This window comes from Apium graveolens, chromosome 10, assembly GCF_009905375.1.
Source record: "Apium graveolens cultivar Ventura chromosome 10, ASM990537v1, whole genome shotgun sequence".
NCBI lineage: Eukaryota > Viridiplantae > Streptophyta > Magnoliopsida > Apiales > Apiaceae > Apium > Apium graveolens.
Genome location: NC_133656.1, coordinates 199,069,741 through 199,081,848, shown reverse-complemented (window position 1 = coordinate 199,081,848; position 12,108 = coordinate 199,069,741). Strand labels below are relative to the sequence as shown.

General features: G+C 34.6%; 1 protein-coding gene across 3 annotated transcripts; it reads left to right on the top strand.

The window, feature by feature from the left end:
* The first annotated feature begins 776 nt into the window (after positions 1–776).
* On the top strand, positions 777–11,475 carry LOC141691095 (ubiquitin-activating enzyme E1 1-like). 3 transcript variants are annotated; one of them, XM_074495837.1, is made up of 7 exons: positions 777–897; positions 1,085–1,315; positions 2,567–2,784; positions 8,044–8,838; positions 9,088–9,956; positions 10,042–10,474; positions 10,636–11,475. In XM_074495837.1, exons 2-7 carry the CDS (start codon positions 1,171–1,173, stop codon positions 11,236–11,238), a joined length of 3,063 nt encoding a protein of 1,020 aa, XP_074351938.1. In that variant the 5' UTR covers positions 777–897; positions 1,085–1,170; the 3' UTR covers positions 11,239–11,475. The 3 variants fall into 3 exon arrangements, with proteins under 3 accessions (XP_074351938.1, XP_074351940.1, XP_074351937.1); XM_074495839.1 differs by having other exon boundaries at positions 777–922; XM_074495836.1 differs by lacking the exon at positions 777–897 and having other exon boundaries at positions 929–1,315.
* The last annotated feature ends 633 nt before the right edge of the window (positions 11,476–12,108 follow it).

Here is a 12,108-nt window from a genome sequence, read left to right as displayed (position 1 = left end):
ATCCGGGCTTTTTATTTATATATTAAAAAAATATTTTAATATCTTATATTTCGAATTATGAGTAGTTTAATTATCGTAGAAAATAATATATTGATATATCAGATAGAATAGTTTAGACACAGAAATAAATAATTATTTTTTAATATAATATATAAATTATCATATGTACCTTATTGCTTCTAATATTATAATATAATATTTTAAAATCATACAAAATATTGTACATTTTTAAATTTTATATAAAAAATTCCGTTTTTAATCGGACTTTTCAAAAAGTCCGGGTTTTTATTCGGGCGAACCGATCGGTCTTTTATCTGAACTTTTTTAGATCTGGACTTTTCGGGCCGGTCGGATTTTAGAGAAAAAATGAGGCTCATTTAAGATTCGCGGGCCGAGTCGAACGGGGCCGAGCTTTTTCTTGAATCAGATTTTCAGACTTTTTCCGGATCGAATCAGATCGAATTTCGGGTTTCAAATATTTTGAACATCTCCCGGTCAAATCCGTAAAATAGCACGGGTATTCTGACAATCCGAGTAAAAGAAGGAGAATGTTCTTCCAAAATTTCTCCGCAATGATCCACGTACAAACATTTATATATAAAATTTCGAAAACAATAACTTGGAAAAAAATCTGTAAAATAGCACGTATATTCTGAGAATCCCAGTAAAAGAAGGAGAACGTTATTCCAAAATATCTCCGCAATGATCCACGTATACAAACATTTACATATAAAATTTCGAGAACAATAACTTGGAAAAAAAGAAACGAGAATGAACAAAACTCTGAACGAACTTTCCTGGCTATTTGTACAGCAGCCAAAAAGTCAAACCCACAAAAAGCCTACAAAGACCAATATTCATTTCTCTCGATTTTATTCATTTCCCACCTATCTATCTGTAAGTCCTATACATACACACACCTGTACGTATATCATTTCAACACTGATCACACTTTAAATGTCACAATTAACTAAATTAACTCTAATTTTCTCACTAATCACTTCAATTATACTTGGATTACTCTTTGTTAGATTCTCTGATCTTGCTTATTCTCATGTTTTTGTGTTCTTTTTGCTTTGCCTAGGGTTTGCTTGCGGTTTAATTCGCTATTTTGTTGATAAAAATCCAGTGATCGGAGGTAGTTGTAGTAGTATTGGTGGTGAATTGATTATGGATTATAGTATTGAAAACTCGAAAGATATCGATGAGGATCTTCATAGTAGGCAGCTGGCGGTGTATGGCCGTGACACGATGAGACGGTTGTTTGCTTCGAATGTGCTTGTTTCTGGCTTGAAAGGCCTTGGCGTTGAAATCGGTATTGAATTCTAGTGTTTTTAGTGAATTGTTGTTTATTTTGTTGATATTGTTCGTTATTTAGATCGTGATTTAGTTAGAGATTTGAGATTTATGTAGAGAGATTTGTCGTTGTATTTGTTGATATAGTTTGTAATTTGGTTGTCGTGATTTATCTAGAGATTTATGATTGAAGTAGAGAGCTTAGAGGTGATAAGTTTGTATGTTATGACAGGAAACGCTGAAATCAGAGTAGACTTTAGTGTTTTGATTGAATTTAGAGTTAGAGATTTATGATTGAAGTAGAGAGCTTAGACATGAAAAGTTTATACGCGATAAAACGAAATGTGGAAATCAGACTAGGATTTAAGTTTTTGATTGAATTTAGAGCTTAGAGATTTATGATTGAAATAAGGAGCTTGAATAGTTGGATATGAATGAGTTTGTACACAAACACACGACACGTGGAAATGAGACTAGAGTTTAGTGTTTTGATTAAATTTTGGCTGTTCGTGCCGTGTGAGTCTGACAAATTTGTACTTGAAAACTCGACATGTGTAAGTATATTATGTTAACGTATAAAACAATTATATGATTGCATAAAATTTGGATTTAACTAGTTATCAATTAAGGCTCCTAAACAAAAATTTCACAATATTTTTTTGAGTCGTGTTCCTGTCCAGTATGAGTAATTTTAGATACTTGAAAAGGTTGCTTGTTATTGTTGTAGAATTTGGCAACAGCTGTTATATAGCGATTTTTTTTATTGGAAAGGTCAATTACAAGAAATATAAAATTGCTCTTCTTGATACGTTGGCTCAGCTAGTATTTAATTCAGTTTTATACATACGGATTGTTGTTCAAATAATTAGTCACCCTTAGAATGAATACATAGATCACATGTAATCTATAGTTGCAGCTTTGAAAAATATTAGTTTGGATACTTATTTTATGTAATGGTTTTAATTTCAAGTGCTATGAATATGTATTTTGTAGAACGACTTTTGTAATCATTGGATTTTATATTGACATAAAGTTCTTTCTAAATCTGTTGCCAACTGCTTTGTAGATCTTTTTTTCGCTATTGGATTTGTAGGCACTCAATTTGTTTAATAATAAGTAGTCTTGTTGTAATCAACTTGTTTCATTACAAAAAATTTCTTGTGTTTCTACATTTGGTGATGCTTAATCTTAGCTTTACTTGACCGGACAATATGCTGTTCAAATCTGACATTTTACAAACTAATTGACAAACATGACCTATCACATGCAGCAAAGAACCTTGTGCTGGCTGGCGTCAAGTCTGTCACTTTGCATGATGAAGGAAACGTGGAGTTGTGGGATTTGTCCAGCAATTTCATTTTCACAGAGAATGATATTGGTAAGAATAGAGCACTTGCTTCTGTTCAAAAACTTCAGGAACTCAACAATTCTGTGGCTGTATCTGCCTTAACGTCAAAATTGACAAAAGAGAAGCTATCCGATTTTCAGGTACCATGCTATATCTAATTTAAGAGGATCATAATTTGCTATTTTATTAAGTGAAAGGTGTTAATTAAGGTTTTTTACTGTTATCATCTTCGTTGTGCTTTGAAACAGCAAAAGTCAATTACATAGATTTATTTTTCAAAGTTAAAAAGTTGCTGCTGTCTTCTTACTTTCTGATGCAAAATCTGTTTTGACAAAGTTCCAATGAAGATAACGAGGATAATTAAAGAAGTCTGTAAACAACAATAAACACGTGCCTTTATGTGGCATGTTTGAACTATAATTCTGTTCAACAAATCCTCTGCTATTATGATCTAGAATATAGCTAATAAACTATATATCCAATATAATTATAATTTACAATAAGTTATAACTAACGGAATACCTATTCCTATATACTAACACCAAAAGAATACAAATTAATATTTTAATTCCATGCTCTGCACCAAAACTGATGGTATTTTATGCATCTTGTTTTGTTTATTAATATATTAACTTCGTATATGCTTGCTTTGATGGAAACCTTATTTAGAGGATGGCGGGGTGAACAGTAGAACTAGACATTACTCTTCTGAACTTTGTTTTCTCAATTTACTGCACTTTGGCTTTTGGAGTGTGAATGTGTGATACATCAAGAGTTCTTAAATTATTACTTAACAATCATGATTTCATGATACTTCCTTGGCATCCCTTTGTTAAGCAAAAGCTAAGCTGTCTAGTGGACTGAGCACAATGCACTATGTCAGCTTTATTTGTTCACACCGACTATATTAAAGTCTTCTGTTTATATATAGAATTATAAAGTGTAGAAGAATTGTATAATACTCTAGTGATGGATTTTTGATTGGAAATTCTCAATATGGCTAATAATCAGTGGCGAAGCTTCGAATGGCAGGTGTAAGATATTATATCAAAAATTATCTGTGAATTACAATGTGGCAGAAAAGAAAAATTGATGAATTATAGGAGAAAAGGAGAACTAAGGATAGAAACATTTTAGGAAATCTTGGTAGAATTATATAATTCATATATAACTTGGTTTAACTCATGGTATTTAGCTAAGAAGCAAGGTGTGATGAGAAACGAGATTGGAGAATTTTTATATATGTTATTAATTAGTTTATTTGTATTTAGTCTAGAGAGGATTAAAATTAGTTGGTTATATGTTTTATATGTAGGGCAAGTTGGTTATAATATATATTAGGTTATATATATAAGCCTGATTGTTATCGAGTCTTAGTCGATTAAATTGTTTGAATAGGGTTTTTATTTTCGATATAAGCATTGTAATTCCACATTAGTACTTAAGACTTGATTTTGAGATATTATTGAATTATCGGATTATGTTTCCCTTCTCCCTTTTGCGGTTGGGAAACCCTTGGGGTAGTGGGTGTTATGCGGTTCATCCTCTCAAGTCTATCTTTTGATCTTTTTATTATCTGTTCAACCGAGGCCCATATTTATATATTTGATGGTGTTATGACCTATTATATTATTAAAATTGTACATAAAGCATACATATATATAATAATTAGGCATTTGTTCAAATGGAAATAAGCCTTAAAATGAAATTTAGAAACTAATCTACACCCTTAGATCAATCTCATCTAACGGCCCCTACAGGCACCACACTAAACCCTCCCACACATAATTTCAGCTAATCTCCTCCGTTTTTAATTTGATTTTTCCCGTTAATCGCAATGTTATTAAAGGCGAGATGCGCACGGAGGCGCTAGGGTCCCATGGAGCCTAGGCCATCAGGCACGAGGCGAGGCGCACGCCTCATCGAAATGAAACAAATTTACTTAGAAAATGAATTATTTATTTTAGAATAAATGCAAAAACACAACAAATAGCTGTGATGCTCGGACTCGCCTATTTACCCTGCCGTACCCGTGTCGACACGACACGACCTGGGTACGAACACGGAATCCGGGTCCGATCCTGCCGGTGAAATCTGGACACGGCCGCCGGCGACAAGATTCCGACAAGTCAAAATTCAGGCAATAAGCACAGGTTCCGGCAAGTTAAAATTGCAATAAGCACAGGTTGGCATGCCCTTAGTTACTCCGACTCGTCACAAGAAAAAAAGAAGATTATGGTGGGAAAAGAAGGCATGACAGAGATGAACAATTGAAGACGAAAGAAGAAGATGAAGAAAAGTAACGGCTGTATATGTATATTGGGCCTGTATGTATAAAGTGAATGGTATATGATGTATGTATGGATGTAGACACGTGTATGGTTTGAGTTCATTTTTAGATGAAAAGACCGCCAGCTGTCTTCCACAACAATTATGTACATTTTATATTAATGTCCATATTTTAAATGTATAGGATAAAAAAAGAAAGAAAAAAGAAACATGAGCCGTAACTTGCGATGCTTTAATTTAGGATTTAAATTTTTTTAAATTTTAATTTCTGTTTTGAATTTTATTTACTTTTTTTATATTTAAATTTTGACTTTTCTTTACATATTATTTTTTTACCATTTTTATATTTTATATAAGTTTTACTAAAAACGACGTGTCCATATCCCCGTGTCCAAATCCCCGTGTCCGATCCTTTTAAAACGTGTCCCCGAGTCATTGATTTTGGAGTTTAAAGAGTCAGACACCCCGATCCGTGTCCGTGTCGGATCCTTCCAAACGAGTCCGAGCATCCTAGACAAATAGGAATATGAAACTTAAAGGAACTTTCATATTGGATAAGTTTTCTTACTATCATTTTTTTCGGTAGCCATTACTCCTTTACGGTGTAAATCATACATATATATTATTATCTAACTGGAAACACAAAAGAACAAGCATATACATGGTATATTAGTATGTATAACATTATAACTGTAAGAATATATATATATATATTTAATTGTATACACACACAATATATATATATGATACACACAGCTTTACCGAGAAGAAACGAAGTAGAATATACATGTAAATGTAAGGAAATGTCTTCAAGTTTGTTAGTATTGATAACATGGATTTCTAAACACTTATGGGCTTAAAAAAAGTTGGGTTTAAGGCTGTTATTTAATAATTTGACTGTTTTTGCGCCTCTCCCCTCGCTGCGCCTCTCGCCTCAGGGGTCTAGGCGGCGCGCGCATCATTGAAGGCGCTGAGCCTCGGTAAGAATTATGCGCTAATGGTGCGCCTCGTGCGCCTCGGCGCGCCTTTAACAATACTGGTTAATCGGTGAGCTTTTTTTAAAATCCTACTTCACTATATTTTTCTCTATCATCCAACGATTAATCTGCATACCATATATATTTCGACACGATTAAAAAATATATTATTTTAATTTCTAGTTTTCATTCTAAGAGAGTTTCTAGTGGAGTAACACCCATAATATGTATATGAATAATGAAATACTTTTACATGACAATTAAATTAATTCTAAAATATGAACACAAAAATTTTAATTTATTTATATTGATTAAATTATATCCTATATATAATTAGCATAACAGAGTTAAAGTGTTTGGTCGTCAGGGCACATCCGTCTTTTCAGAATTATTATACTTAATTATAAGTTTTAAATAACATTTAATAAAAATTAAAGATATTGTTAAATTGTACATTTTATAGCAAAAATTGTGAATGAGGTTTGAAGATATAGTATAATAAAGTTAAGAGTGATAAAGATATAGGAAACATAAAATTTAATGATTTTAAAATTTTAAAACTTGAAATTTCATGCAATTAATACGATGTTTTTTCATAAATATCCAAGTTTCAAGAACTTTTTGCAAAAATACTATCATTTTCTTAAAATATTTGTAAAAATACGTTTTGCAACTTTGGAATCATTTTGTAACCACGTTTGCAACTTGAATTTCTAAAAATATATGCGAAAATACGTTTTATAAATTGTAACCATATTTGCAACATAATTTGCAACCTAAAATGCAACACATAATGCAACTTAAAACAGTTACACAATTCAAACTAAAATGCAAGCTATTATGCAACATCATATTTTTGCAAATATTTTCAGAGTAAAATAGTATTTTTTTCAAATCTTTTCAGAAGTCGGTTAAATCGCAAATAATTTTACTAAAAGTTCTATTTTCGATAAATTCCCATCAATAATAACAACTGAAACAATAAAGGTTAATGTTAATGAAATAATTATTGTGTTTGCATAGAATGTAATTTTTTTATAAAGAATATGTATAAAGCATCCCGTGCATTGCACGAGTATAAATATAGTTTTCTAATACATATACAAAAGGAGATGAAAACTGGTTAATAATGAAAGTATAGGTGTACCGTACATACTAGCATATGCTCAAATGCTTTTCTTCAAATTTCTGATACATCTACGTATTCTATACATAGACTTAGATAATTTGGGGGCCATAGCAACTTTAAGACCGTGCAGGAGAGCTTCTGCACACCCGTATTAGTATAGATTGGCCTCATTATACATTATTGTAAGTTGTGACAAATGTTTAGTACGATTTGTTGATACATTATTTTGTATTATAAATTTTAAGCTAAGTTTACATGTAGTTGCTCACTAAATTGCCTTTTGTGTAAAGACTTGCAATTCTAATGTTGGAAATGGCAGCGCCAGTTTCTACCCTAGTCCTGACTTCTTAGAGCCCTTTGTTTTGTAGTGAAGGAAAGGGAACCCTCGATTTGTAAATATACGAACTAGATATTCCTCTTCTATAATAAAAAAATATGAAGTGGTTGACTTACATAATATGCTGCATTGTTACTGCAAGAGGAGTTTGGTGCCTTCCTGGACCACCTTGTGCATGGATATTGGATCTTAATATGTCAATTTCTTTCTCCTTTACTCTGTAAATGTACATGATGGTTATGTTTTTAATTGCAAAGACCTTCTTGGGTTCTTGCATTGCATGTTAAATGCAAATCAAATTTCTCTCTCATGGAATTGTTTGTTAGAATAATTTTTATCATCAGTGTCAGGTAAGTAATACATGGATTTTTTTATCATCATGTTGCCTCTCCTTGCGGAGTACTTGCATTAGAATTAGTTAATGGTGACCGCGTTGACTGCTGTTGTAGTTTCTTAATCTGTGATGATATTGTCAGTTTAACCCATCTTTTCTATTTGTAGTAAAACTGTATCTGCGTAAGTTTTTAAAGGAAGCTTTGTATATATGATCTTTTCATTTCGTAATACTGGCTAGATGACTGTTTCTTGACATAGTATGTGGGGAGTTAATGTTTCAAATTATATGTGTGTGTGTTGTACATCTAAGTAATGTTCCCTTGCTATGCAGGCAGTGGTTTTTACTGATACCGATTTGGAGACTGCGATTGCATTTAATGATTACTGTCATAATCATCAACCTCCTATTCCATTTATAAAAACTGAAGTAAGAGGTCTTTTTGGTAATGTGTTCTGTGATTTCGGCCCAGGATTTACTGTGGCTGATGTTGACGGTGAAGAACCTCACACCGGTATTATTGCATCTATCAGTAATGACAAGCCTGCATTCGTGTCGTGTGTTGATGATGAAAGGCTCGAGTTTCAGGATGGGGATCTTGTTGTGTTCTCAGAAGTTAGGGGAATGAAGGAACTTAATGATGGAAAGCCACATAAGATAATTAATGCAAGACCATATTCTTTCAATCTTGAGGAGGATACTACAAATTTTCAAGCATATGAAGGAGGAGGTATCGTCACTCAGATAAAGCAGCCCAAAGTCCTAGAGTTTAAGCCATTGAAAGAAGCACTTGAGGATCCGGGCGAATTTTTGCTGAGCGATTTTTCCAAATTTGACAGGCCACCTCTCTTGCACCTGGCTTTCCAAGCACTTGACAAGTTTAAGTCTGAATTAGGACGCTTGCCTGTTGCTGGTTCTGAAGAAGATGTACATAAACTTGTATCAATTGCAGGAAACATCAATGAGACCTTAAAACATGGGAAAGTGGATGATATAAACCCAAAGCTTCTGCGTCACTTTGCTTTTGGTTCCCGAGCTGTCCTGAATCCTATGGCTGCTATGTTTGGTGGAATTGTTGGTCAGGAGGTTATGAAAGCATGCTCTGGAAAGTTTCATCCTCTTTTCCAGGTTTTCTTTTTCTCAGTGAACCTTTTATCTATGTGATAAATATTGCTTTACAATGGGATGTACACTTTGGTCATTTATTCAAACTGCAGGTCTTTAAAATTTCCTTATGGGGCCTAGTTTAATTTTGGACATACAAGTTATGTCCACAAGCCAATATCAAAAAATGACTTTGCAGATCTTACTTACTGGGTATTTTTACAATACTTTACACTATAAGTCAACTCCTTCATTTTCTGTCAATGTCTGCAGTTCTTCTACTTTGACTCGATTGAGTCACTTCCTACTGAGCAGATGGATCTTAATGACTTCAGACCGTTGAATAGCCGATATGATGCACAGATATCGGTTTTTGGGGCCAAACTCCAGAAGAAACTGGAAGATGCTCAGGTGTTTGTTGTGGGATCTGGTGCTCTTGGCTGTGAGTTCTTGAAGAATTTAGCCCTGATGGGAGTTTCTTGTAGCAGTCAAGGAAAGCTAACTGTCACTGATGATGATGTAATTGAGAAGAGTAACCTCAGCAGGCAATTTCTCTTCCGTGATTGGAATATAGGGCAGGCAAAATCCAGTGTTGCTGCTACTGCTGCTGCTTTGATAAATCCCAATCTTAACATTAAAGACTTGCAGAATCGTGTTGGCCCTGAGACTGAAAACGTTTTTGATGATACCTTTTGGGAGAATCTAAATGTCGTTGTCAATGCCCTGGACAATGTCAATGCCAGGCTTTATGTTGATCAGAAATGTTTGTATTTTCAAAAGCCACTTTTAGAGTCAGGAACCCTAGGGGCTAAATGCAACACCCAGGTGGTAATTCCTCATCTAACTGAGAATTATGGTGCCTCAAGGGATCCCCCAGAGAAACAGGCACCCATGTGTACTGTCCATTCATTCCCACACAACATTGATCATTGCTTGACATGGGCCAGATCAGAATTCGAGGGTTTGCTTGAGAAGACACCAGCTGAAGTTAATGCATATCTTTCCAATCCAAGTGAGTATACCAATGCTATGGTGAATGCTGGTGATGCTCAAGCCCGGGACAATTTAGAACGGGTTCTTGAGTGCCTTGACAAGGATAGATGTGAAACATTCCAAGATTGCATTACATGGGCTCGATTAAAGTATGAATTTTCTGATGTGTGGTTTCCTATGTGTTTTACATATAAAGTGGGGAAATGTTTGTGATACTTATTTTTCTGTTTCCAGGTTTGAAGAACATTTCTATAATCGCGTGAAACAATTAATTTTTACTTTTCCTGAGGATGCTGCAACTAGTACTGGAGCTCCATTTTGGTCAGCACCCAAACGTTTTCCGCGACCACTGCAGTTCTCTACCGCTGATCCGAGTAATCTGCATTTTGTCATGGCAGCATCTATACTACGAGCTGAGACATTTGGCATCTCTGTTCCTGATTGGGTAAAGCACCCCAAGGCATTGACAGAAGCTGTTGATAAGGTTATGGTCCCTGAATTTAGACCGCAAGAAGGTGTCAAAATTGAGACTGATGAGAAGGTCACGAACCTATCTGCTGCTTCTATAGATGACAGTGCCGTCATAGATGAGCTAACTCAAAAGCTAGAGCAGCTCTGTAAGACTCTGCCGACTGGTTTCAGGATGAAACCCATACAATTTGAGAAGGTTTTTTTCCCTCTTTTTGAACTTGCTCTTATTAATGTGAAGCATGGAGTATATGTGTCCTCTAGTCTGATTGGCTGAATACCCACCAATATATAACTATATCCTCTTCTTAGGGCTGGCTATAATTTATTTAAGTTTGGGCTTCACTTCATTTGATGCAGGATGATGATACCAATTACCACATGGACATGATAGCTGCACTTGCCAACATGAGGGCGAGAAATTACAGCATCCTGGAAGTTGATAAGTTGAAGGCTAAATTTATTGCTGGGAGGATTATCCCTGCAATTGCAACAGCCACTGCAATGGCAACTGGACTTGTTTGCCTGGAGCTTTACAAGGTTCTGAATGGAATGCATAGAGTGGAGGATTTTCGCAACACATTTGCAAACCTTGCTCTGCCTTTGTTTTCCATCGCAGAGCCCGTCCCTCCTAAAGTCGTTAAGCACCGCAACATGAGCTGGTCTATCTGGGACCGATGGATTGTTAAAGATAATCCTACGTTGAGGGAGCTTCTTCAGTGGTTTTCTAATAAGGGGCTGAATGCTTATAGTATTTCATGTGGAAGTTGTTTGCTCTACAATAACATGTTTCCTCATCACAAAGACCGGATGGACAAGAAGGTGGTGGATTTGGCAAGAGAAGTGGCTAAGCTAGAGATTCCATCTTACCGTCATCATTTGGATGTTGTGGTGGCTTGTGAGGATGACGAAGATGATGAAATTGATCTTGACATACCTCAGATATCCATTTACTTCCGGTAGGTTCTGGATATTTTTCTTTAGATAGCTGATAGCTCTTTGATTGCTCGCAGATTTTGATTTGATCGATGAAATCTGCATGTTCACGTTCTACCTATTTTATAATTGGTCATATATACAGGCAGTAATGCCAGTTTGTAAATCACTTAAACTAAGCTACTCGTCCAAATGCTTATTTGATTTAAATGTGGTGCCCGAAGCTGATGCACAGATAATAAATTTTCCTCAATGTTGTGCCAATATTGTTCAGTGTAAAATTACGCCCTCCTTTTTTTCTTTACACGTTTTTTTTATTTTGTACAAATTTCAATCTGTTTAAAATAGGGTAGTTGAAAATGTGTTTTGTAATTTTTTTTTGTTAATAAAATTAGACAGCAAATATTGTAATTCACAAAAATAAAAATTTAAAATTTATATTTCTAACTAAACCTTGTGTAAGGTACATGTTAGAAAAACCCTATTTAATGGGAGTATTTGCTAGGCAAGGCTAGAGATGTCGAAAAATCCGAAATCTGAAATTCGATTAGAAAAAAAGCCCGAAAAATCCGATCCGAAAAAAACCCAACCCAATTCGGGCTGGTCCACGGTGCTTAAACAGTCTCATTTTTTTTGAAAATCCGGAGGCCGGTCTTAAGCGGGCACATTTTTTTTTGAAAATTTGGCCTGATCCGAAGTTCAAAATATTCGGATAAAAGCCCGGATTAAAAAAAAATCCGATAACAATACTGAATTTAAAAAGCCCGGTTTGACCGGATTAAAGCCTGAGCTTTTTAAAAAACCCGGATAAAAATTCAGTTTTTTTCTTACTCGATTGCAAGTCTGCACCATAATAATGTTGCACGATGGTAAGACCAATAATAATATTGGCAATTT

Excerpts from the sequence above, each read along its gene's own strand:
- LOC141691095 (XM_074495836.1), top strand. The coding sequence starts at position 958 with ATGTCACAATTAACTAAATTAACTCTAATTTTCTCACTAATCACTTCA. Across the intron at positions 8,839-9,087 it reads AGTTTCATCCTCTTTTCCAG|TTCTTCTACTTTGACTCGAT; the intron begins GTTTTCTTTTTC and ends CAATGTCTGCAG. Across the intron at positions 9,957-10,041 it reads ATTACATGGGCTCGATTAAA|GTTTGAAGAACATTTCTATA; the intron begins GTATGAATTTTC and ends TTCTGTTTCCAG.